General features: G+C 47.8%; 1 protein-coding gene across 11 annotated transcripts in view; it reads right to left on the bottom strand.

The window, feature by feature from the left end:
* Positions 1-8,404: 8,404 nt before the first annotated feature.
* PTK7 (protein tyrosine kinase 7 (inactive)) overlaps positions 8,405-21,918 on the bottom strand; it is an 86,174-nt gene continuing 72,660 nt past the window's right edge. For all 11 annotated transcript variants that reach the window (XM_024248295.3, XM_024248292.3, XM_054557522.2 and 8 more), the window contains exons 18-20: positions 11,155-11,306; positions 10,154-10,332; positions 8,405-9,396 (exon numbers count right to left, since the gene is read on the bottom strand). In XM_024248295.3, the coding sequence (XP_024104063.3) occupies positions 9,236-9,396; positions 10,154-10,332; positions 11,155-11,306 (492 nt within the window). In that variant the 3' untranslated portion in view covers positions 8,405-9,235. The remainder of the gene's footprint in view (positions 9,397-10,153; positions 10,333-11,154; positions 11,307-21,918) is intronic.

The following is a 21,918-nucleotide window of genomic DNA, read 5'->3' as shown; positions in this document are numbered from 1 at the left end:
GATAAAGCATCTTGGCATGTTTAAGGGGATGGGAGGCAGTGATTATTCCTGCCTGAAAAATTATGATTAAATAAAGCAGTTGATTGTAACCTAGTCATTACTGGTAGTGGTAGTGATATCAATTCAGTATACTACAATCAACATTTAAAAGAATAAATTAATGGGTATCACAAAAAGCAAGGGCAAATATTGTTGCATAAAAGGTTTGTTTGCATTATATATAGGTTGAACCCTACAAAATTGCCATTTTAGGAAACAACAGGTGCTGGAGAGGATGTGGAGAAATAGGAACACTTTTACACTGTTGGTGGGACTGTAAACTAGTTCAACCCTTGTGGAAGTCAGTGTGGCGATTCCTCAGGGATCTAGAAATAGAAATTCCATTTGACCCAGCCATCCCATTACTGGGTATATACCCAAAGGACTATAAATCATGCTGCTATAAAGACACATGCACACGTATGTTTATTGCGGCATTATTCACAATAGCAAAGACTTGGAACCAACCCAAATGTCCAACAATGATAGACTGGATTAAGAAAATGTGGCACATATACACCATGGAATACTATGCAGCCATAAAAAATGATGAGTTCATGTCCTTTGTAGGGACATGGATGAAATTGGAAATCATCATTCTCAGTAAACTATCGCAAGAACAAAAAACCAAACACCGCATATTCTCACTCATAGGTGGGAATTGAACAATGAGAACACATGGACACAGGAAGGGGAACATCACACTTCGGGGACTGTTGTGGGGTGGGGGGAGGGGGGAGGGATAGCATTGGGAGATATACCTAATGCTAGATGACGAGTTGGTGGGTGCAGCGCACCAGCATGGCACATGTATACATATGTAACTTACCTGCACATTGCGCACATGTACCATAAAACCTAAAGTATAATAAGAATAATAATAATAATAATAATAATAAAAAGAAAAACAAAACAAAATTGCCATTTTATAGGTCAAGAAGGTGGGATATTGTCAATTTCTTATAATTCAGTGTATGTGTGTAATGGATGACAACATTAACTGCATTTCTTACTGTGAGTCACAATCCAAAAACTTGAAAAATACTGAAATATGTGCAAGTGATCAGTAAAATATAGTGTGTATAGTGAATAAAATATAGTGTGTATTTTGTGTGTATAGTGAATAAAATATAGTGTGTATTTTTTGTCATATAGAGATAAGGTCTCCCTATGTTGCCCAGGCTGGTCTCAAACTTCTGGGCTCAAGCGATTCTCTCACCTCGGCCTCCCAAAGTGCTGGGATTAAAGGCCTGAGCCACTGCGCCCAGCCCCCAATAGTTTTAAAGAGTTCGCCCCTCCCTCCACTAATTTACTCTTTACAACAGGTACTTAAACATATGGAACGTGTTAGCCCAAGAGGAAAAACAGGTCAAACAGATAAATAGGTTCCAGAAGGGTTTTAGGGATCACAAATGATGCCTGGGGTCATGTTTTGTCTGAGCACCATAATATTACAGCCAAAGCCCTGGGATTTCATTACCACCTACCCTCTAAAGACCCTTTCATTTGAGCCCCCTAGTTTAGACACATGCAGGAGTGACATCCCTCAGCAGGGACAACTGCTCTCTGCCACATCTATAGGGGAGGATGTCTGGGAAGAACGCAGTCCTTAGCTTCCCTCCAAATAGGCTGCCCTCTCTCCAACTTCTCCCAACTCCTGGGTCATTGCACACCAGTGTTAGTGTCACAGCTACTCTGTCTGCTTGGGATGGCCTGTCTTCATGTCCTTTGTCACCACAGGGAGTCAGGAGGAGACCTATACCCACACTATTGGATTACTGCAGGTTCCAGAGCCAAAAGTATTGCTAGGGATAAAGTCAAAATCAAAAACTGTCTCATAGAGATGTTTTATTTGGACCTTATAACATTTAAAAATCATGAGTTTACATAAAAATCTGAATGTCTGGCCGGGCGTGGTGGCTAATGTCTGTAATCCCAGCACTTTGGGAAGCTGAGGTGGATGGATCACTTGAGGTCAGGAGTTCAAGACCAGCCTGGCTAACATGGTGAAACGCCATCTCTACTAAAAAAATAAAAAAGTAGCTGGGCATAGTGACACACACCTGTAATCCCAGCTACACGAGAGGCTGAGGCAGGAGAATCACTTGAACCTGGGAGGCAGAGGTTGCAGTGAGCCGAGATGGGGCCACTGTACTCCAGCCTGGGCTACAGAGTGAGACTCCTTTAAAAAAAAAAAAAAAAATCTGAATATCCGACCTCTCTCAAAAAAATCATAATTTTTGGTAACACTGGGCCTAGGTACCCACAAAAGCACTATAACCTGGAGCTGATGGTGGCCATAGAAGAGGCATCTGCTCTCCACTTTACCATAGACTCCACGCAGCCTACTGAGCCTAGGTAAGCTCCCACCTGGCTGCTCTGAAATGTGAAGTTGAAATCTTCCTCCGAAAAGGCCTGATCAGAGTAGCCCCTTGCAACAGATGGGAGCTCATGTCCACCCCAGACCATGAAGGGCCTCTGTAAGTGCATGGGAATTTCAGCCAGATCCCTCACACCACACAGATTCCACCCTGACCTTTCTTTCTTTCTTCTGATTTTTATCACCTAACTAATAACAAACAAAAATTAAGGATTGCTTTTAAAAATTACTGTCATGGCTGGGTGCAGTGATTCACACCTAAAACCCCAGCACTTTTTGAGGTCACGGTGGGAGGATCACTTGAGTCCAGGAGTTTTGACACCAGCCTGGACAACACACTGAGACCCCATCTCTTAAAAAAAAAAAAACCCACAGCCAGGCAAGGTGGGTCATGCCTGTAATCCTAGCACTTTGGGAGGCCTAGGAGGGTGGATCACCTGAGGTCAGGAGTTCAAGACCAGCCTGGCCAACATGGCAAAATCCCATCTCTCCTAAAAATACAAAAATTAGCCAGGCCTGGTGGTGCATGCCTATAATCCCAGCTACTCAGGAGGCTGAGGCAGGAGAATCACTTGAATCTGGGGGGCAGAGATTGCAGTGAGCCAAGATCGTGCCACTTAACTCCAGCCTGGGTGAAAGAGTGAAACTCCATCTCAAAAAAAAAAAAAAAAAAAATGCTGGGGCACAGTGGCACGCATCTGTAGTTGTAGTCCCAGCTACTAGGGAGGCTGAGGTGGGAAGATTGCTTGAGCCCAGGCTGCAGTGAGCCATGATGGCACCACTGCACTCAATCTAGGTGACAGTAAAACCCTGTCTCAAAAAAGAAAAAAAAATTACTGTCAAAATACCCTAAATCTGTTTTCATTTGGAATTAACCTTTACCCAGGGATTCATAATTTTGCACAGAGGCAAAGAGGGTATCAGTTGTGATGGCAGCATTAGCAGTAATGGAAAAGAATTTATGAGTCATTGGGCCCAGGAAAAGTCTGGAAAGCCACACTCCAAACACTAATAGTGCTTACCTATGGAGAGTGAGGTTTGGGATGAGAGGGGTGTGTTTTTTTGCTTTATATAAGTTTGTACTATGTGACTTCTTTGACAATCAATATGACTTTTATATTTTTCTTTTGAAATTAAGCAAAAATAGGCTGGATGCGGTGGCTCATGCCTGTAATCCCAGCACTTTGGGAGGCTGAGGTGGATGGATCGCTTGAGGTCTGGAGTTTGAGACCACCCTGGCCAATATGGTGAAACCCTGTCTCTACTGAAAATACAAAAAAAATTAGCTGGGTGTGGTGGCGGGCACCTATAATCCCAGCTTCCCGGGAGTCTGAGGCAGGAGAATCGCTCGAACTCAGGAGGTGGAGGTTGCAGTGAGCCAAAATCAAGGCATTGCACTACAGCCTGGGGGACAGAGCGAGACACCCTCTCAAAATAATAATAATAAGATTAAGCAAAAATAGGCTGGGTGTGGTGGCTCATGACTGTGAGCACTTTGGGAGGCTGAGGCAGGTGGATTGCTTGAGCTCAGGAATTTGAGACCAGCCTGGGTAACATGGCGAAATCCTATCTCTACAAAAAATACAAAAATTAGCTGGGCTTGGTGGTACGCACCTGTAGTCCCAGCTACTCGGAAGCTGAGGTGGGGGGATCCCTTGAGCCTGGGAGGTTGAGGTTGGAATGAGCCATGATCTACCACTATACTCCAGCCTAGGTGACAGAGTGAGACCCTATCTCCAAAAAAAAAAAAAAAAAAAAGAAAGAAAGAAAGAAAGTAGAGAAAGGAAGGGCAATGACAGAATAGCCATGGCAGGAGAAAAAGAAGCCTTAGGCAGGGCCCAGTGGCTAACGCCTATGATCCCAGCACTTTGGGAGGCTGAGGCGGGCAGATCATGAGGTCAGGAGATCGAGACCATCCTGGTTAACACCGTGAAACCCTGTCTCTACTAAAAGTATAAAAAATTAGCTGGGCATGGTGGCGGGTGCCTATAGTCCCAGCTACTCGGGAGGCTGAGGCAGGAGAATGGCGTGAACCTGGAAGGCGGAGCTTGCAGTGAGCAGAGATCGTGCCACTGCACTCCAGCCTAAGCAACAGGGCAAGACTCTGTCTCAAAAAAAAAAAAAAAAAAAAAAAAGCCTTAGCCAGGGCTGGAGAAGGACTGGCCAGAGAAACTGTTGACAGTGTAAAAAAGTGAGGGAGGGCGGGGGGGGTGCGGTGGCTCACACCTGTAATCCCAGCACTTTGGGAGGCCAAGGTGGGTGGATCACAAGGTCGGGAGATCGAGACCATCCTGGCTAACACGGTCAAACCCCGTCTCTGCTAAAAATACGAAAAATTAGCCAGGCGTGGTGGCAGGTGCCTGTAGTCCCAGCCACTCGGGAGGCTGAGGCAGGAGAACAGCGTGAACCCGGAGGCGGAGCTTGCAGTGAGCTGAGATCATGCCACTGCACTCCAGCCTAAGTGACAGAGCGAGATAGTCTCAAAAAAAAAAAAAAAAGGTGGGGAGGGAGGAGAGTCTCTGAAGAGGAAGGTATGGCCAACAATGTTAGCCACTATGGAGTGCTCAAGGAAGAACAAGAGTTAGAAGAGGATTTAGTGATTAATGACTTTCCAGAGCACTGCCTTTCAAATATTTCTGGGTGCAACCCACAGTCAGAAATCATTTTTACATTGCAACCTGTGGTCAATTAGATTATTGCTCCCAACTCTTCACACCCTCTGTTGGAATTATACATCAACATCCTTGCCGTGTGACTTTGCAGTATGTCCTACTGGTGCTGATGTTGGGTTTTACTGTGTGACTTGCTTTGGCCAATAAAATGTTAACAGACGTGTGTGTGTGTGTGTGTGTGAGCGTGAGTGTGTGTGTGTGTAAGAGATGGGGTCTATTTTGCCCAGGTTGGAGTAAGTGTAGTGGCTATTCATAGGCACAATCATTGCACACTACAGCCTCAAACTCATGGGCTTAAAGCAAACCTCCTGCCTCAGCCTCCCAAGTAGCTGGGACTACAGGCACATGCCATGGTGCCAGCTCAGACTTGTGGTTTGAAATGTGCTTGCACAGTTTGGCTTGACCTCTTGCACTCTGCCACTGCATAAGAACATGCTCTGGGTGCCAGTAGACTAGATCTAAGCCAGACCTCCAGCCTGGCACCAAGCACAGCCAAAATCAGCCAACCCTCACCAACCTGCAGATACATGAGTCAGAAAAAAATCTTGTCAGCTAGTAAGATTTGGGGATGACTATGCAGTATCACCACCAAACAGTTAACTAACACACTATCCTATATATATATATATATATGCAGCAAATATAACAAAATTTTGTAAAACAACAATTACCCTTAAAGGATACAATGTACTCTGATAGTGCCTATTATGTTTCTTTTTTCCCTTTTTTTCTTTTTTAATGCTGGTTGCAAACCAGAGTTTGAAAAACACTGCTCTAGAAAAATTTTCCCTTCAACACATCTGAAGGATGTAATGCATGGTGTATACCAGTGACTATGGCTTACTTACTAGCTGTGTAACCATGGCCAAACTACCTGACTTCCCTTGAGACTCAGTTTCCTACTCTGTGAAATGGAAATAATCTCATCTGGCTAACAGAGTAGTTGCAGAGATTAAATGAGATAATGCATATTAAGTGACTAGTGCAGAAGAAGTCTTCAAAAAACATTAGCTTTTCTTTTTTTCTTTTTTCTTTTTTTTTTTTTTGAGACAGGGTCTTGCTCTGTCACCCAGCCTGGAGTGCAGTGGTGAGAACCTCCTGGGTTCAAGAGATCCTCCCTCCTCAGCCTCCAGGATAGCTGAGACCATGGGCACACCCTACTACACCCAGCTAATTTTTTTTTTTTTTTTTTTTTTTTTTGAGACGGAATCTCGCTCTGTCTCCAGGCTGGAGTACCGTGGCATGATCTCGGCTCATTGTAACTTCTGCTTCCCAGGTTCAAGCGGTTCTCCTGCCTCAGCCTCCTGAATAGCTGGGACTACAGGCACGTGCCTCCATGCCCAGCTAAATTTTGTATTTTTTTTTTAGTAGAGACCATGTTGACCAGGATGGTCTCTATCTCTTTTTTTTTTTTTTTTTTTTTTTTTTTTTGAGACAGAGCCTTGCTCTGTAGTCCAGGCTGGAGTGCAGTGGCACAATCTCAGCTCACTGCAAGCTCTGCCTTCCGGGTTCACGCCATTCTCCTGCCTCAGCCTCCTGAGTAGCTGGCACTACAGGCACCCACCACCATGCCCAGCTAATTTTTTGTATTTTTAGTAGAGACGGGGTTTCACTGTGTTAGCCAGGATGGTCTTTATCTCTTGACCTGGTGATCCACCCGCCTCGGCCTCCCAAAGTGCTGAGATTACAGGTGTGAGCCACAGCGCCCGGCCCTACACCCAGCTAAGTTTTAGATTTTTTTGTAGAGGTGGAGTCTAGCCATGTTGCCCAGGCATTTCTGTCACCTCAGCCTTTTAAAGTGCTGAGATTATAGGCGTGAGCCACTGTGCCTGTGGCCTGTTATTATTATTATTTTTTGAGACAGAGTCTTGCTCTGTCACCCAGGCTGGAGTGCAGTGGTGCAATCTTGGCTCACTGCAACCTCCGCCTCCTGGGTTCAACCGATTCTCCTGCCTCAGTCTCCCAAGCAGCTGGGACTACAGGTGTGCACCACCACACCCAGCTAACTTTTGTATTTTTAGTAGAGACAGGGTTTCACCATATTGGCCAGGCTGGTCTCAAACTCCTGACCTCATGATCCACCCACCTCGGGTCCCAAAGTGCTGGGATTACAGGAGTGAACCACCATGCCCAGCCGGCATGTTTTTATTTTTATTTTTTTTGAGACAGAGTCTCACTTGATCACCCAGGCTGGAGTGCAGTGTTGTGATCATAGCTCACTGCCACCTCAAACTTCTGGGCTCACGTGATCCTCCTGCCTCAGCCTCCTCAGTAGTTAGGACTACAAGTGCATGTCACCACACCTGGCTAATTTTTAAATTTTTTGTAGAGACAGGGTCTCACTATGTTGGCCAGGCTGGTCTCAAACTCCTGGTCCCAAGTGATCTTCCTGCCTCAGTCTCCCAAAGTATTAGGATTACAGGTGTGAACCACCATGTCCGGCCTGCTGTTATTTTTATTATTCAGAAGTTTGGTGAGGAGTAAAGAACTAGAGCAGTTTTGGAGTTTAGGACTTGTTTCTTTTGGACGGTGAACCAGGCTGAAGTTACTGGAATGAGGCAGAGGATAGGTGAGGACACAAGATCCAGGCATTAAGCACCGTCTCTCTGCTTGGTTCTACCTACTTCACTTCCCTCCTAGGGTCTTGAAAGGACTCAGAGACCTGAGTCTGTCACTAACTGGTTCTCCAATCCTACTCTAACTTGCTCCCCTTCACACTTCTACCCTCCCCATCTGAGCACAAGGATTAGGCCCGTCTAGGTGACAATCAGAGGACAGCATAGGGTTGCACAGACAACAGGTGATCTTGCCTCCTTCATGCCTGCATGCTCACCTGCCCTGCAAACTGGAGAGAAGAACCAATATCCACCGGTTCATCCTGTCCAAGCCCCACCAGACTCCATGAAGGCACACGGCCCTTTCATTTTTCTCTTTTTTTTGTTGTTTTTTTTGAGACAGAGTCTCGCTGTCACCCAGGCTGGAGTGCAGTGGTGTGATCTCGGTTCACTGCAACCTACGCCTCCTGGGTTCAAGCGATTCTCCTGCCTCAGCCTCCCAAGTAGCTGGGATTACAGGCGCCTGCCACCATGCCCAGCTAATTTTTATATTTTCAGTAGAGACAGGGGTTTCGCCTTTTTGGCCAGGCTGGTCTCAAACTCCTGACCTCAGGTGATCCACTGGCCTTAGCCTCCCAAAGTGCTGGGATTACAAGCATGAGCCACTGCACCCGGCCTGCACACGGCCCTTTCTGATCAGTGAGGGAAGAAGGAACATCTTCCACGAGCAAGAGCAGTGAATGAATCTCATAAACAGGTTGTAAAAAAGGCTTATTTATTGAGAGCAGCGAGTGTAAAAACAAAAACAAAAAAACAAAACAAACAAAAAACAACAACAATAAAAGTGTGGGGTAAGGATGGCCCACCCTCCTCATCTCCTCCAGGGCCCACCCCTACCTCCTATGCCCACCCACCCCACGCTGCAATTACATATAAAAGCCGCCCCTGGTGCATACAAAAAGGGCGGGTTATATAGTGTCAAAAGCTCCTGAAAACTCCTTCATCTGCCAGGCACTTAGGATGAGGAAAGGAGAGAAGGGTGGGGAAGACATGGGTCTGGGTCAGTGTGCACAAGCCCAGAGTGGGGAGGACTCACTTGCTGTGTCCTCTACAATCCTGGTCTAGACCCCCAAGTGGGACCAGTGGGCCAAGAGGCCCATTAACCCTGTGTGCCCAGAACTTGAGAATATTAAGGAACTCCCCACAAACCCAGCTCATCCCAAGCCTAGCCCTCCCCAGGCAAAGTTGGCAGATGAGTGGCAGAGTTGGACCCAGTCAAGGGGAGAAGTTGAAGGCCAGAAATTGGGGTTACCTGTGGCACCCACACTGTCCCTGATAGAGGAAGAGATGGCAGGGAAAACTGCCCAGCTCAAAGCCCTAGTCGCCCAGTTTGGGTCCAAGTCAGCCTCCCAAAGGATGAGGGTGAGGAAGAGGAGGAAAGGCCAGGCCCTGCTCACACCTCAGCAATGCCTGTTGCACTAGGGCAGGGGCCTCAGGGCCCAGGAGGACAGGGATCTTGCCCATCATGCTGTGAGCTCCCCTCTAGAGATGTCCTCCCCTGCCCAGGCCATCCTGAGTGGGCTCCCTCCTCATGGCTTGCTGTCCACGGGGCTGTCTCCCAGGGCGCTGGCAATCTCACTGAAGGAGGGCCGGTCCTTGGGGCTGAGGGCCCAGCAGCGCTGCATCAGCCGATAGAGCTTGGAAGGGCAGCCCTCAGGCTGAGGAAGTCTAGCCTTCCCAGCCTGCAAATCTGTAGGGAAGACAGCAGGTGCAGTGTTGGCCAAAACATTCAACAACTTGTTCAACACTTTGTGGAGCTTGCAGTTTATACAAGCAGCCACCCAAGGATGCCTCTGGGGCAATGCTGGCCAGCGGTAGGTGGGTACCCGCAACGGAAAAAGATGACTCCTCTGGGCCCCACTCACTCTGGCTGGTAGGACGGGGTCCATGCATAGGAGCTGAAGTGGGCTGGCGGACAGGCGTCAGAGTGGCTGGAGTGGGCACTGGGGGCAAAGGCTATTTACCAACCAACATAAAAGTATTGCAGTATTTTCGGCCAGGCGTGGTGGCTTACGCTTGTAATCCCAGCACTTTGGGAGGCCGAGGCGGGTGGATCACGAGGTCAGGAGTTTGAGACCAGCCTGACCAACATGGTGAAGCCCCCCCGTCTCTACTAAAAATATAAAAATTAGCCACGGCGTGAAGGCGCATGCCTGTAATCCCAGCTATTAGGGAGTCTGGGGCAGGAGAATCACTTGAACCCGGTAGGCAGAAGTTGCAGTGAGCAGAGATCACGCCACTGGACTCCAGCCTGGGCGACAGGGCGACACTCCGTCTCAAAAGAAAAAAAAAAGTATTGCAGTATTTTAACAACTAGAGTGGTCGTATCTGTGTGCCTGCTCAGTAGCAGCCCTGAGAGGGGAGGTAGGCTGAACCGGCCCTGGGGCCCTGAGCAGGCCCCATCTGGGGCCTATCTGGAATCATCCCCTAGCAGCAAGGCTGCCTACCTGCCAGTACTTCATCATCTGCCTGCCCACCATGGGGCATCTCTCCATGTGTAAACACTTCCCACATCAGCACACCGAAGGCCCAGACATCAGACTTGGTAGAGAAGTCACCCTCCAGGATGGCCTCGGGGGACATCCAGCGCAGTGGCACCCAGGCCTGGCGGAAGTGGTAGTACTCACTGCAAGAGAGAAGCAACCCAGGGGTGAGGTGGGGTGGGAGCGTGGCCTGGCGCTGCACCCTCATCTCCCCATCTGGAACGCATCCCCAAGCCGGGGCCCAGCCTTTCTACATACAGACATCAAGAAATTGGTCACATGCGTGCTGAGCATGGGAGTACACTAGACAAAATCTGAAGGTAACCACACGAGGTGTTTGATGGTTAAAAAATTTCCATTAAGAATCAAACTTTGCCTAAATGTTAACAGAAAAGTTAATAGTCATACATACTTTCTATATTGGTTGTAAAAATGTAAAAACTAAGAACCGTTAAATGGAAAGAACTTTATTAGTGATAAACCAATCCTCACTACAGCTATAGTCAGACAAATGGGGGTGACCTGGAACCAGGGGGACTCAAGGGAATGTTTCCGGCAGCGCTGCGGAGCCCTCGTAGGCTGTCTAGAGCAAGCTCTGGCATGGGTGCTGAGGCATAAGTCTCAGACTTCAAAATAATAATGACTGAATTCAGGAAGTTACAGAGAGAGCCATATAAATAGATTATATATAAATCCTTATCAAATTTGCCTATTTTTTAAAAAAAGGTTTATTTATTTATTTATTTAATCACTAGAGACATTTTACAACCACCAAGGGTGTGCACTGGGTGGGAAGCCTGCTGCACCCTTGGAAAAAGGATGAGAAAGCTCTTCCCTATCCCAGGCCCTCCAGCTTTGGACTAAGCATGCCTAAACCCTTTCCCATACTCCCCAAACTATCTGTCCTCTGCCCCTCACCCTCTGGGAAAAAATGGGGAGCCCCCACCCCACGCATGCCCTTCTACCTGTTGTACACATCCTTGCTGAGGCCCAGGGCAGACACCTTCACTTGTCTCTGGGCACTGACCAGGCAGTTACGTGCAGCCAAGTCCTTATGCACAAAGCGGTTGTTGGACAGGTGCTCCATGCCCAGGGCTACCTGGGTGCACAGGGCCACCTGGAGAGATAAAGGGGCCTGTTAGAGCAGCCCAGGAATAGGCGTCAAGGTGACCACCCTCAACACAACCCTTGGTAGGGTTTCAACGCCATTGGCGTGCTGCATAGGAAGCCCAGAAGCACAACAGCCTCAGCTTCCTTCTCTGTAAAATGGGGATAATAACAGCATCTGCCTTCCTGGGTTGTTAGAAGACTAAATTAAGCAAACTAAGGTGCCTGACACCAAGCTGACACACAGCAAGTGCCAGATTAAGTGAGTAGCACATGGGCCTAAGAGCACACACATAGTAACTACTTGTCCAGTGAAAAATAAGTGGGCAGAAATCATAGCTGATATTTTTTATTTTCAAGTGACAGGGTCTCGCTCTGTCACCCAGGCTAGAGTGCAGTGACACGATCACAGCTCACTGCAGCCTCTAAACTCCTGGGCTCAAGCAATCCTCCCACCTCAGCCTTCCAAGTAGCTAGGACTATAGCTGTGCATCACCATGCCCAGCTTACTTTTTTTTTTTTTTTGAGACAGAGTCTCGCTCTGTTGCCCAGGCTGGAGTGCAGTGGCGCGATCTCGGCTCACTTCAAGCTCCGCCTCCCAGTTTCACGCCATTCTCCTGCCTCAGCCTCCCGAGTAGCTGGGACTACAGGTGCCCGCCACTACACCCAACCAATTTTTTTGTATTTTTAGTAGAGACGAGGTTTCACTGTGTTAGCCAGGATGGTCTCATTCTCCTGACCTTGTGATCTGCCCGCCTCGACCTTCCAAAGTGCTGGGATTACAGGCGTGAGCCACTGCGCCCGGCCCCCAGCTTACTTTTTAATTAAAAAAAAATTCTTTACCAAGGCAGGATACCTGAGATTGGGAGTTCAAGACAAGCCTGACCAACATGGATAAACCCAGCTCTACTAAAAATACAAAAAGCTGGGCGTGGTGGCACATGCCTATAATCCCAGCTACTCAGGAGGCTGAGGCAGGAGAATCGCTTGAACCCAGGAGGTGGAGGTTGTGGTGAGCCGAGATTGCGCCACTGCACTCCAGCCTGGGCAATAAGAGCAAAACTCCATCTCAAAAGAAAAAAATATATATATATATATATTTCTTTAGTAGAGACAGTGTCTAGCTACGTTGCCCAGGCTGGTCTCAAATATCTAACCTCAAGAGATCCTCCTGCCTTAGCTTCCCAAAGCACTGGGATTTCAGGTGAATGGCACCATGCCTGATCTTAGATGATATCTTTATGGGTTGTTTCTTTTTCATTTTACTTCAAAAGTCTATCTTTTCTACTAGTTGTGTTAAAAATGTGTGTGTGTAGGCTGGGCATGGTGGCTCATGCCTGTAATCCCAGCACTTTGGGAGGCTGAGGCAGGAGGACTGCTTAAGCTCAGGAGTTTGTGACCAGTCTGGGCAACATAGTGAGACCCTGTCTATTAAAAAATAGAGAGAGAGAGAGAGAGAGAGAGAGAGAGAGCATGTGTGTCTGTGTGTGTGTGCACGCGTGTGCATATGTGTTAAGGCTGGCTGCCTCCAAGGGAGGGAACTGGAGGCTAGAAGGTAGAAAGGTAAGAAAACTCCTGGCTTACATTTTTTTAATTGTGAAAAACAAACAAACAAACAAAAAAACACAATCCAACAATGCTAGCACTCAAGGGTCCCTTCCCAACCATATGTTCTCCCTCCCCTCAAGGAGTAACCACTACCCTGACTTTTGTGATAATTTCTTTCTTGTTCTTTGTAGTTTACCACTTACATGTTCCTAGATAATATAATTCCATTTTGCCTGTTTTAGAGCCAGATTAAAACTGGAAGCACACAAAATGTATACTCTTTTGTGCCTGGATTTTTTTTTTTTTTTTTCACTTAACATTGTAAGATTCTTTTGTTTGTTTGTTTTGAGACCGAGTCTCGCTCTTGTCACCCACGCTGGAAGGCAATGGTGCGATCTCGGCTCACTGCAACCTCCACCCCGCTGGGTTCCAGTGATTCTCCTGCCTCAGCCTCCCAAGTAGCTGGGATTACAGGCGCGCACTACCACGCCTAGCTAATTTTTGTATTTTCAGTAGAGACGGGGTTTCACCATGTTGGCCAGGATGGTCTCGATTTCTTGACCTCATGATTCAGCCTCCCAAGTGCTAGGATTACAGGCATGAGCCACCGTGCCCAGCCTTTATTTGTTGAGATAGGGTCTCACTCTGTCACCCAGGCTGGAGTGCAGTGACGGTGATGATGGTTCACTGCAGCCTCGCCCTCCTGGACTCAAGTGATCCTCCCAACTCAGCCTCCTGTGTAGCTGGGACAAAAACGTGTACCATCAATCCCAGCCATTTTTATTTTTGTGTTTTTTGTAGAGACAGGGGTCTCCTTATGTTGCTCAGGCTGGTCTTAAACTCCTGGGATCAAGCGATCCTTCCACCTCTGCCTCCCAAAGTGCTGGGATCACAGGTGTGAGCCACTGGGCCAGCCAGATTAATTTTTTTAAAATCACTGGATGTGGTCTGTTTTTCATTATAAACATCTCATATTTTAATTCTTTTTTTTTTTTTTTTTTTGAGACAGAGTCTTGCTCTGTCACCCAGGCTGGAGTACAGTGGCATGATCTCAGCTCACTGCAACCTCCGCCTCCCAAGTTCCAGTGACTCTTGTGCCTCAGCCTCCCAAGCAGCTGGGATTACAGGTGCCCACCACGATACCCAGCTAATTTTTGTATTTTTAGTAGAGATGGGGTTTCACCATGTTGGTCAGGCTGGTCTTGAAATCCTGACCTCAAGTGATCAGCCTGCCTCAGCCTCCCAAAGTGTTCGGATTACAGGCATGAGCCACCATGCCCGGCCTCATACTTTAATTCTAATGCCAATGGGTTGTTTCCAGTTTGGGCTATTAAGAACAGTGTTATTATGAACACTTATAAGTGTACACATGTATGAGTTTCTCTAAGATACCTAGAAGGAAGTCTAGAATATGAATATCTCTAGCTACACAAAATAATGCCCAACTCTTTTCCAAAGTGAAAGAGAGTTGGAGAGATTTTTCATTCATTAATACTCTTTTTTGAATTTTGAGCCAATGTGAATCAATTATATTATACACTATATATGAAATGTAACTAAATTACATTAACTTTTTTTTTTTTAGATGGAGTCTTGCTCTGTTGCCAGGCTGCAGTGCAGTGGCGCAATCTCAGCTCACTGCAACCTCCGCCTCCTGGGTTCAAGCAATTATCCTGCCTCAGCCTCCCGAGTAGCTGGGATTACAGGCATGTACCACCACGCCCAACTAACTTTTGTATTTTTTCTAGTAGAAACGAAGTTTCACCATGTTGGCCAGGCTGGTCTCGAACTCCTAACCTCATGATCCACCCACCTCGGCTCCCAAAGCGCTGGGATTACAGGCATGAGCCACCACACCTGGCCACATTAACATTTTAAAAGTATATATTAATGCACTGAACAAATATAAACTGAAACCAGGCACCTGCAGTCCCAGCTACTCAAGAGGGTGGGGTGGGAGAATTGCTTGAGCCCAGGAGTTCAAAGCCAGCCTGGGCAACATTGTGAGATCCTATCTCTTTTTAAAAAAAAAAAAAATTGAGTATCTACCACGTGCCATATACAGTGGATGTTGGCGGAATATAACAGGGCTGGCCAAAGCAGGGCTCTTGATGGGGGGCTGCAGCCAGGTCACTTGGTGCAAATAAGAAACCACCCATTCACAGAGAAGGGGAAGGGCCATTTGGTGAGCACCTGCTGTGTGCTGCACCCCCCACAAGGCCGGCTGCCTCTCTCCACACGTGCACTGTGAGGCAGGACTCAGCCTCGGCTTCATCGATGGGCCCATGGCAAGGCTAGTGCCAAAGCCTGGCTCTTCTCTACCACTGCAGCCGCCTCTCTGGATCACATCACTGCTGATGGACTGTCTGCCCACCAGTGGGCACAGAGGTTGGGCTGCTGGCTACTGAGCTGGCCCTTCAGCATCCCTGGCTAGCTCAGAGCAGCTTCCCCACCTGGCTCCCAGAGGTCACAAGAAGGCCAGCAGAGGTGCCAAGCCCAAGTGCTAGGAGAGGGGACACTCCAAAGACATCTCTTCTCAGTTTTCTTGGGCACTGGCCAGTGAAATCCCTGTGAGCCCCACTGCCTCTACTGGTGGTTTGCTAACTATGGTCACAATCTGTATGTCATGAAACCAATTTAGGGAATCTTAGCCAGCATTAAAGAAGAAAAAAAGGGAATAGAAAATAGAGTGCATCACACTTAGTAAGAGCATCATTCATGAAATGTTTTCATTTAAAAAATATATACATATGTGTGTATTGGGTTGTGATGTAAAATGTACTTCTTGCCCAGTCAAAAAGTTTTTAAAAACAATGGTCTAAATCTGTGCTGTCCTATACAGTAGCCACTATCCCCATGTGGCTATTTAAATTTAATTAAAACTTTTTTTTTGAGACAGGGTGCCTCTTGCCCAGGCCAGAGTGCAGTGGTGCAATCACAGTTCACTGTATCTTCAACCTCCCAGGCTCAAGTGATCCTCCCACCTCAGCCTCCCTAGTAGTTGGGACTATTGGCATATACCACCATGCCTGGCTAATTTCATTTATTTATTTAGAGACTGAGTCTTGCTCTGTCACCTAGGCTGGAGTGCAGTGGCGCTATCTTGGCTCACTGCAACCTCTGCCTCCCAGGTTCCAGTGATCCTCCTGTATCAGCCTTCTATGTAGATGGAATTACAGGTGCCTACCATCATGCACGGCTAATTTTTTTATTTTTAGTAGAAACGGGATTTCGCCATTTTGGCCAGGCTGGTCTTGAACTGCCGTTAAGTGATCCACCTGCCTCAGCCTCCCAAAGTGCTGGATTACAGGTGTGAGCCACTACGCCTGGCCTATTTTTATTTTTTAGAAACAGAGTCTCACTTTGTTTCCCAGGCTGGTCTCAAACTCCTGGCCCAAGCAATCCTTCCACCTTGGCCTCTCAAAGTGCTGGGATTACAGGTATGAGGCACTGCACCTGGCTTTAAGTTAATTCAAACTCAGTAACATTTAAAATTCAATTCTGGTTAGCGCAGTAGCTCATGCTGGCCTGTAATTCCAACGGTTTGAGAAGCTGATGGTGGGAGGATTGCTTGAGCCTAGGAGTTTGAGACCAGCCTGGGCAACATAGTGAGACCCCATCTCTACAAAACATTTAAAAATTAGCCAGGTGTGGTGGTGGGTGCCTGTAGTCTCAGCTACTTGGGAGGCTGAAGTGAGAGGATCACTTGAGCTCCAGAGGTCGAGGCTGCAGTGAGCCATGATTGCACCACTGCATTCCAGCCTGGGTGACGGAATGAGACTGTCTCAAAAAATAAAATACAGGCCAGGTGTGGTGGCTCACGCCTGTAATCCCAGCACTTTGGGAGGCCAAGGCAGGCAGATTACGAGGTCAGGAGATTGAGACCATCCTGCCTAACACACGGTGAAACCCTCTCTCTACTAAAAATACAAAAAAATTAGCCAGGCGTGGTGGCGGGCGCCTGTAGTCCCAGCTACTCAGGAGGCTGAGGCAGGAGAATGGCATGAACCCAGGAGGCAGAGCTTGCAGTGAGCTGAAATCGTGCCACTGCACTCCAGCCTGGGTGACAGAGCAAGACTCCATCTCAAAGTAAATAAATAAATAAATAAAATAAAATACATTAAATAAAATCCAGCTGGGCGTGGTGGCTCACACCTGTAATCCCAGCACTTCGGGAGGCCGAGGCAGGCAGATCACTTGAGGTCAGGAATTCAAGACCAGCCTGGCCAATGTGGTGAAACCCCATCTCTACTAAAAATACAAAAATTAGCCAGGTGTGGTGGCATGCACCTGTAATCCCAGCTCTCAGGGGGCCAAGGCAGGAGAATCATTTGAACCTGGGAGGCAGAGGCTGCAGTGAGCCGAGGTCCTGCCACTGCACTCCAGCCTGGTCGACAGGGTAGGACTCTATCTCTAAAAAATAAATAAAATGAATAAAATAAAATAAAATAAAATCAGTTCTTCTGTTGCTCTAGCCAAATTCCAAGTGTAGAGTTGCTATATGAAGCTAGTGACAACTGTATTGACCAGCACAGATATGGAACATTCCCATCATCGTCCTGATCAGTGCTGCCTGAGGCTCTAACAGGCAGTGCATTAATGCAGAGGTGCTAAATGATGTAATTAGAGTTGGGAAAAACCTCATCCAGACAGAGTCTCACTCTGTCGCCCAGGTGGGAGTGCAGTGGCACAGTCTCGGCTCACCGCAACCTCCGCCTCCCAAATTCAAGCAATTCTTGTGCCTCAGCCTCCCAAGTAGCAGGACTACAGGCATGCACCACCACGCCCAGCTAATTTTTGTATTTTTAGTAGAGACACGGTTTCACCATGTTGGCCAGGCTGGTCTTAAACTGACCTTAAATGATCTGCCTGCCTCGGCCTCCCAAAGTGCTGGGATTACAGGCGTGAGCCACTGTGCCTGGCTGCTTTTGGTACATTTCTTTACCAACAGTGAAGACATAAAATCTCAGGATAGCTTTCAACTAAACGTGTAACCAGTGAGGGAGGTTAAAGAAGAGGGCAGGTGGGCTGGGCACAGTGGCTCAGGTCTTTGAGCGGTGGCTCACTTTGGGAGGCCGAGGTGGGTGCATAACAAGGTCAGGAGATCGAGACCATCCTGGCTAACATGATGAAACCTTGTCTCTACTAAAAAAAATACAAAAAATTAGCTGGGCATGGTGGCAGGTGCCTGTAGTCCCAGCTACTCGGGAGGCTCAGGCAGGAGAATGGCATGAACCCGGGAGGGGGAGGTGGAGCTTGCAGTGAGCCGAGATCGCGCCACTGCACTCCAGCCTGGGTGACAGATGAGACTCTGCTTCAAATAAAAAAAAGGGGGCGGGTGCTGGGCGTGGTGGCTCACGCCTGTAATCTCAGCACTTTGGGAGGCCGAGGTGGGTGGATCATGAGGACAGGAGATTGTGTCCATCCTGGCTAACACGGTCAAACCCCGTCTCCTAAAAATACAAAAAAATTAGCCGGGCATGGTGGCGGGTGCCTGTAGTCCCAGCTACTCTACTCAGGAGGCTGAGGCAGGAGAATGGTGTGAATCCGGGAGGCAGAGCTTGCAGTGAGCCGAGATCACACCACTGCACTCCAGCCTGGGTGATGGAGCAAGACTCCGTCTCCAAAAAAAAAACAAACAAACAAACAAAAAAAAAACAGGGCTGGGTGCGGTGGCTCATGCATGTAATCCCAGCACTTTGGGAGGATGAGGCGGGTGGATCACGAGGACAGGAGATTGAGACCATCTTGGCTAACACGGTGAAACCCCACCTCTACTAAAAATACAAAAAAATTAGCCGGGCGTGGTGGCGGGCGCCTGTGGTCCCAACTACTCGGGAGGCTGAGGCAGGAGAATGGCGTGAACCCGGGAGGCGGAGCTTGCAGTGAGCAGAGATCACTGCCACTGCACTCCAGCTTGGGCAACAGAGCGAGACTCTGTCTCAAAAAAAAAAAAAGGGGGGGGCGGGTGGATGGCATGCCAGGATTACTGGGCCTCTCTTCTCTGGGTACAGGGAAGTACACTGGGGTCTCCATGAAAAAGCAGAGTCTGGCTGGGCGCAGTGGCTCACGCCTATATTCCCAGCACTCTGGGAGACCAAGGTGGGTGGATCACAAGGTCAGGAGTTCAAGACCAGCCTGGCCAATATGGTGAAACCCCATCCCTACTAAAAATACAAAAATTAGTCGGGCGTGGTGGCGGGCTCCTGTAGTCCCAGCTACTCAGGAGGCTGAGGCAGGAGAATCGCTTGAATTTGGGAGGCGGAGGCTGCAGTGAGCCGAGATCGTGCCACTGCAACCCAGCCTGCGTGACAGAGCGAGACTCCGTCTCAAAAAAAAAAAAAGCTGAGTCTACATCCCTAAAATAACCCCTGGAACACCGTCCTCAGAATGCCCCACGTGCACTGGTGGTAAAGGGGCCAGGCCGCTTTAGTGGCCATCATAAACAGAGCCAACTCCACTTCAGGCTTCAAAATCCCAGGGCATTGTCCAACCTTGCTTGATTCTCTGTAAGCAGCAGGCAAAGGTTTTGGTAACGTGCCCTCATCAGACTTGTGAGTCCCCTCGGCCTGCTCTCTCTGATCTGGCTCACAAGCTAAACAATCTGCCGCTATCAAGGTAAACAGAAGAAGGTGGACTTGGCATGGTAACTGACTTGCTATCGTTCCAGAGAGGTGGTGCTTCCGGAAATACTGGCTAAGCAAGGGCAGTAAAAGAGAATTCTGTTAGACTCAAGCCAATTCGGTGTTTCCTTGATGTTGGGCAAGATGCCATCAGATAGCCACTGGATTAATTCTCAAATACTGTTATAAAAGACCCATTCTTTGGTAAAGATCAGACCCACTCCTTCCTTTCCAATTTTAACACCCCAGGGGTTTGCCCATGTTCTGCCTAACCCACTGTGATGCTACTGAGATCTCACAAGAGGCCTTCTGTTTCCTGCCACAGCATCTGACTGCATAAAGCGTGGTCCACCAGGTATGCTAAGCTGATCCTGCTTCTCATCATGTCATTAGTTCACAAGTGATCCACGGAGCAATCACAGATTACAGCTCTCTGATATCATCTTATTAGCTACTCTAAAAGGCATTACCTACCATTATGCCAACACCCAGGACCCATGTCTTTGATTTCTGTCACTACCTCACTGCTCTCTTAAAATCCTCCTGAGGCTCCCCTCAGCCCACTCACACCCAATATGGCACTTTGGTGCCAACTCTAGCTGGCCAGGGAACACCCTGCCTACCACTCCACCTCCCTAGAATACTTAAGTTCAAGACCAGCCTGGACAACATGGCAAGATCCCCATTTCTACAAAAAATAAAAATAAATAAAAAGAGGACAGGATAGAAAACATCAAGTGCATCAAACACAACATTTTGGAAGTTTAATTTTAGTTATATGAGCCTGCACACCAGATCATGAGTAAAATGCATTTCTTTTTTGTTGTTGTTAAGTGATGCAGGTCTTGCTATATCACTCAGGCTGGCCTCAAACTCCTGGGCCCAAAGGATCCTCCGGCCCCAGGCTTCCAAGTAGTTGGGATTACAGGCACATACTACTGCACCAGCTTAAAATGCACTTCCTAAAAGGGATTATAATCAAAAAGCATTTCAAAGCTACTAGTCTCCACCAGGGCTCCTTGAACTTTAATGAGCTTAGGAATCAGCTGGAGAGCTTGTCTGAAAAATTCAGGTCTTCGGACCTCACTCTCAAATACTCTAATTCCCTCATTCTGAGTCATGGTCCAGAAATCTATTTTTTTTTTTTTTTTTTTTTTTTGAGACAGGGTTTGACTCCTGTTGCCCAGGCTGGAGTGCAGTGGCAAGATCTCAGCTCACTGCAACCTCTGCCTCCCAGGCTCAAGCGATTCTCCCGCCTCAGCCTCCCGAGTAGCTGGAATTACATGCACGCGACACCAGGCCCAGGTACTTTTTGTATTTTTAGTAGAGACGGGGTTTCCCCACGTTGGCCAGGCTGGTCTCGAACTCCTGGCCTTGAGTGATCTTCCCGCCTCAGCCTCCCAAAGTGCTGGGATTACAGGTATGAGCCACCGTGCCTGGCCTGCATTTTTTTTTTTTTTTTTTTTTTTGAGACAAAGTCTTGCTCTTGTCTCCCAGGCTGGAGTGCAATGGCACGATCTTGGCTCATTGCAACCTCCGCCTCCCGGGTTCAAGCGATTCTCCTGCCTCAGCCTCCCGAGTAGCTTGGATTACAGGCACCTGCCACCACACCTGGCTAAATTTTGTATTTTTAGTAGAGACGGGGTTTCACCATGTTGGCCAGGCTGGTCTCGTACTCCTGATCTCGTGATCCGCCCGCCTCAGCCTCCCAAAGTGCTGGGATTACAGATTACAGGCGTGAGCCACCATGCCCCTGCCTGTTTTTTTTAAAAGCATCCTCTCTATGTAACGCAGAGTATTGTCCTTGGAGAGTGCAGAACCCAACTTATTAAAGCTCCCCCATCATATTTAAGACACTATGGCAAAAAAGTGTGAAAAAGATGTTTAGCAAAGATGGTGATGATTTGCAGTCAAATACAGTCCCTTAGGTCACATGAGAAAGGTAACTGACTTCCTGCCAGCCTATGTCTCATCCCAGCCAGAGAATCCCACCTTGACTCCCCTGACTCTTGAAGCCATCCCCTTCCTGCCATTCAACTACTTCCTGTCCTTGTGAACTAAACTCAAATAGTTTTCTCTACTAGGAAAACTTCTTTGTTAACCACAACCATCTGTCCACCTACAGGACATGGGTGTCTTCAACATCTCTTAATGCCTCCCACTTGCTTTCTGTTCTACCTCAAGTCTGTAAGGCACAGGTCATACTCATGTACCTAATCTCCTCACTAGATCATAAGTGCCCCAAGGGCAAGATGCCTGTTCTTTTTTCTCCCCTCTCTGAGACAGGATCGTGCTCTGTTGCCCAGGCTGGAGTGCAGTGGTGTAATCATGGCTCACTGCAGCCTCAACCTCCTGGGCTCCAATGATTCTTCCTCCTCAGCCTCGCAAGTAGCTGGGACTACAGGCACGCCCCCCAACGCCCGGTTAACTTTTTATTTTTTGTAGAGACAG

This window comes from Pongo abelii, chromosome 5, assembly GCF_028885655.2.
Source record: "Pongo abelii isolate AG06213 chromosome 5, NHGRI_mPonAbe1-v2.0_pri, whole genome shotgun sequence".
NCBI lineage: Eukaryota > Metazoa > Chordata > Mammalia > Primates > Hominidae > Pongo > Pongo abelii.
The sequence above is the reverse complement of the archived record's forward strand: the minus strand, read 5'-3'. Positions and strand labels throughout refer to the sequence as shown.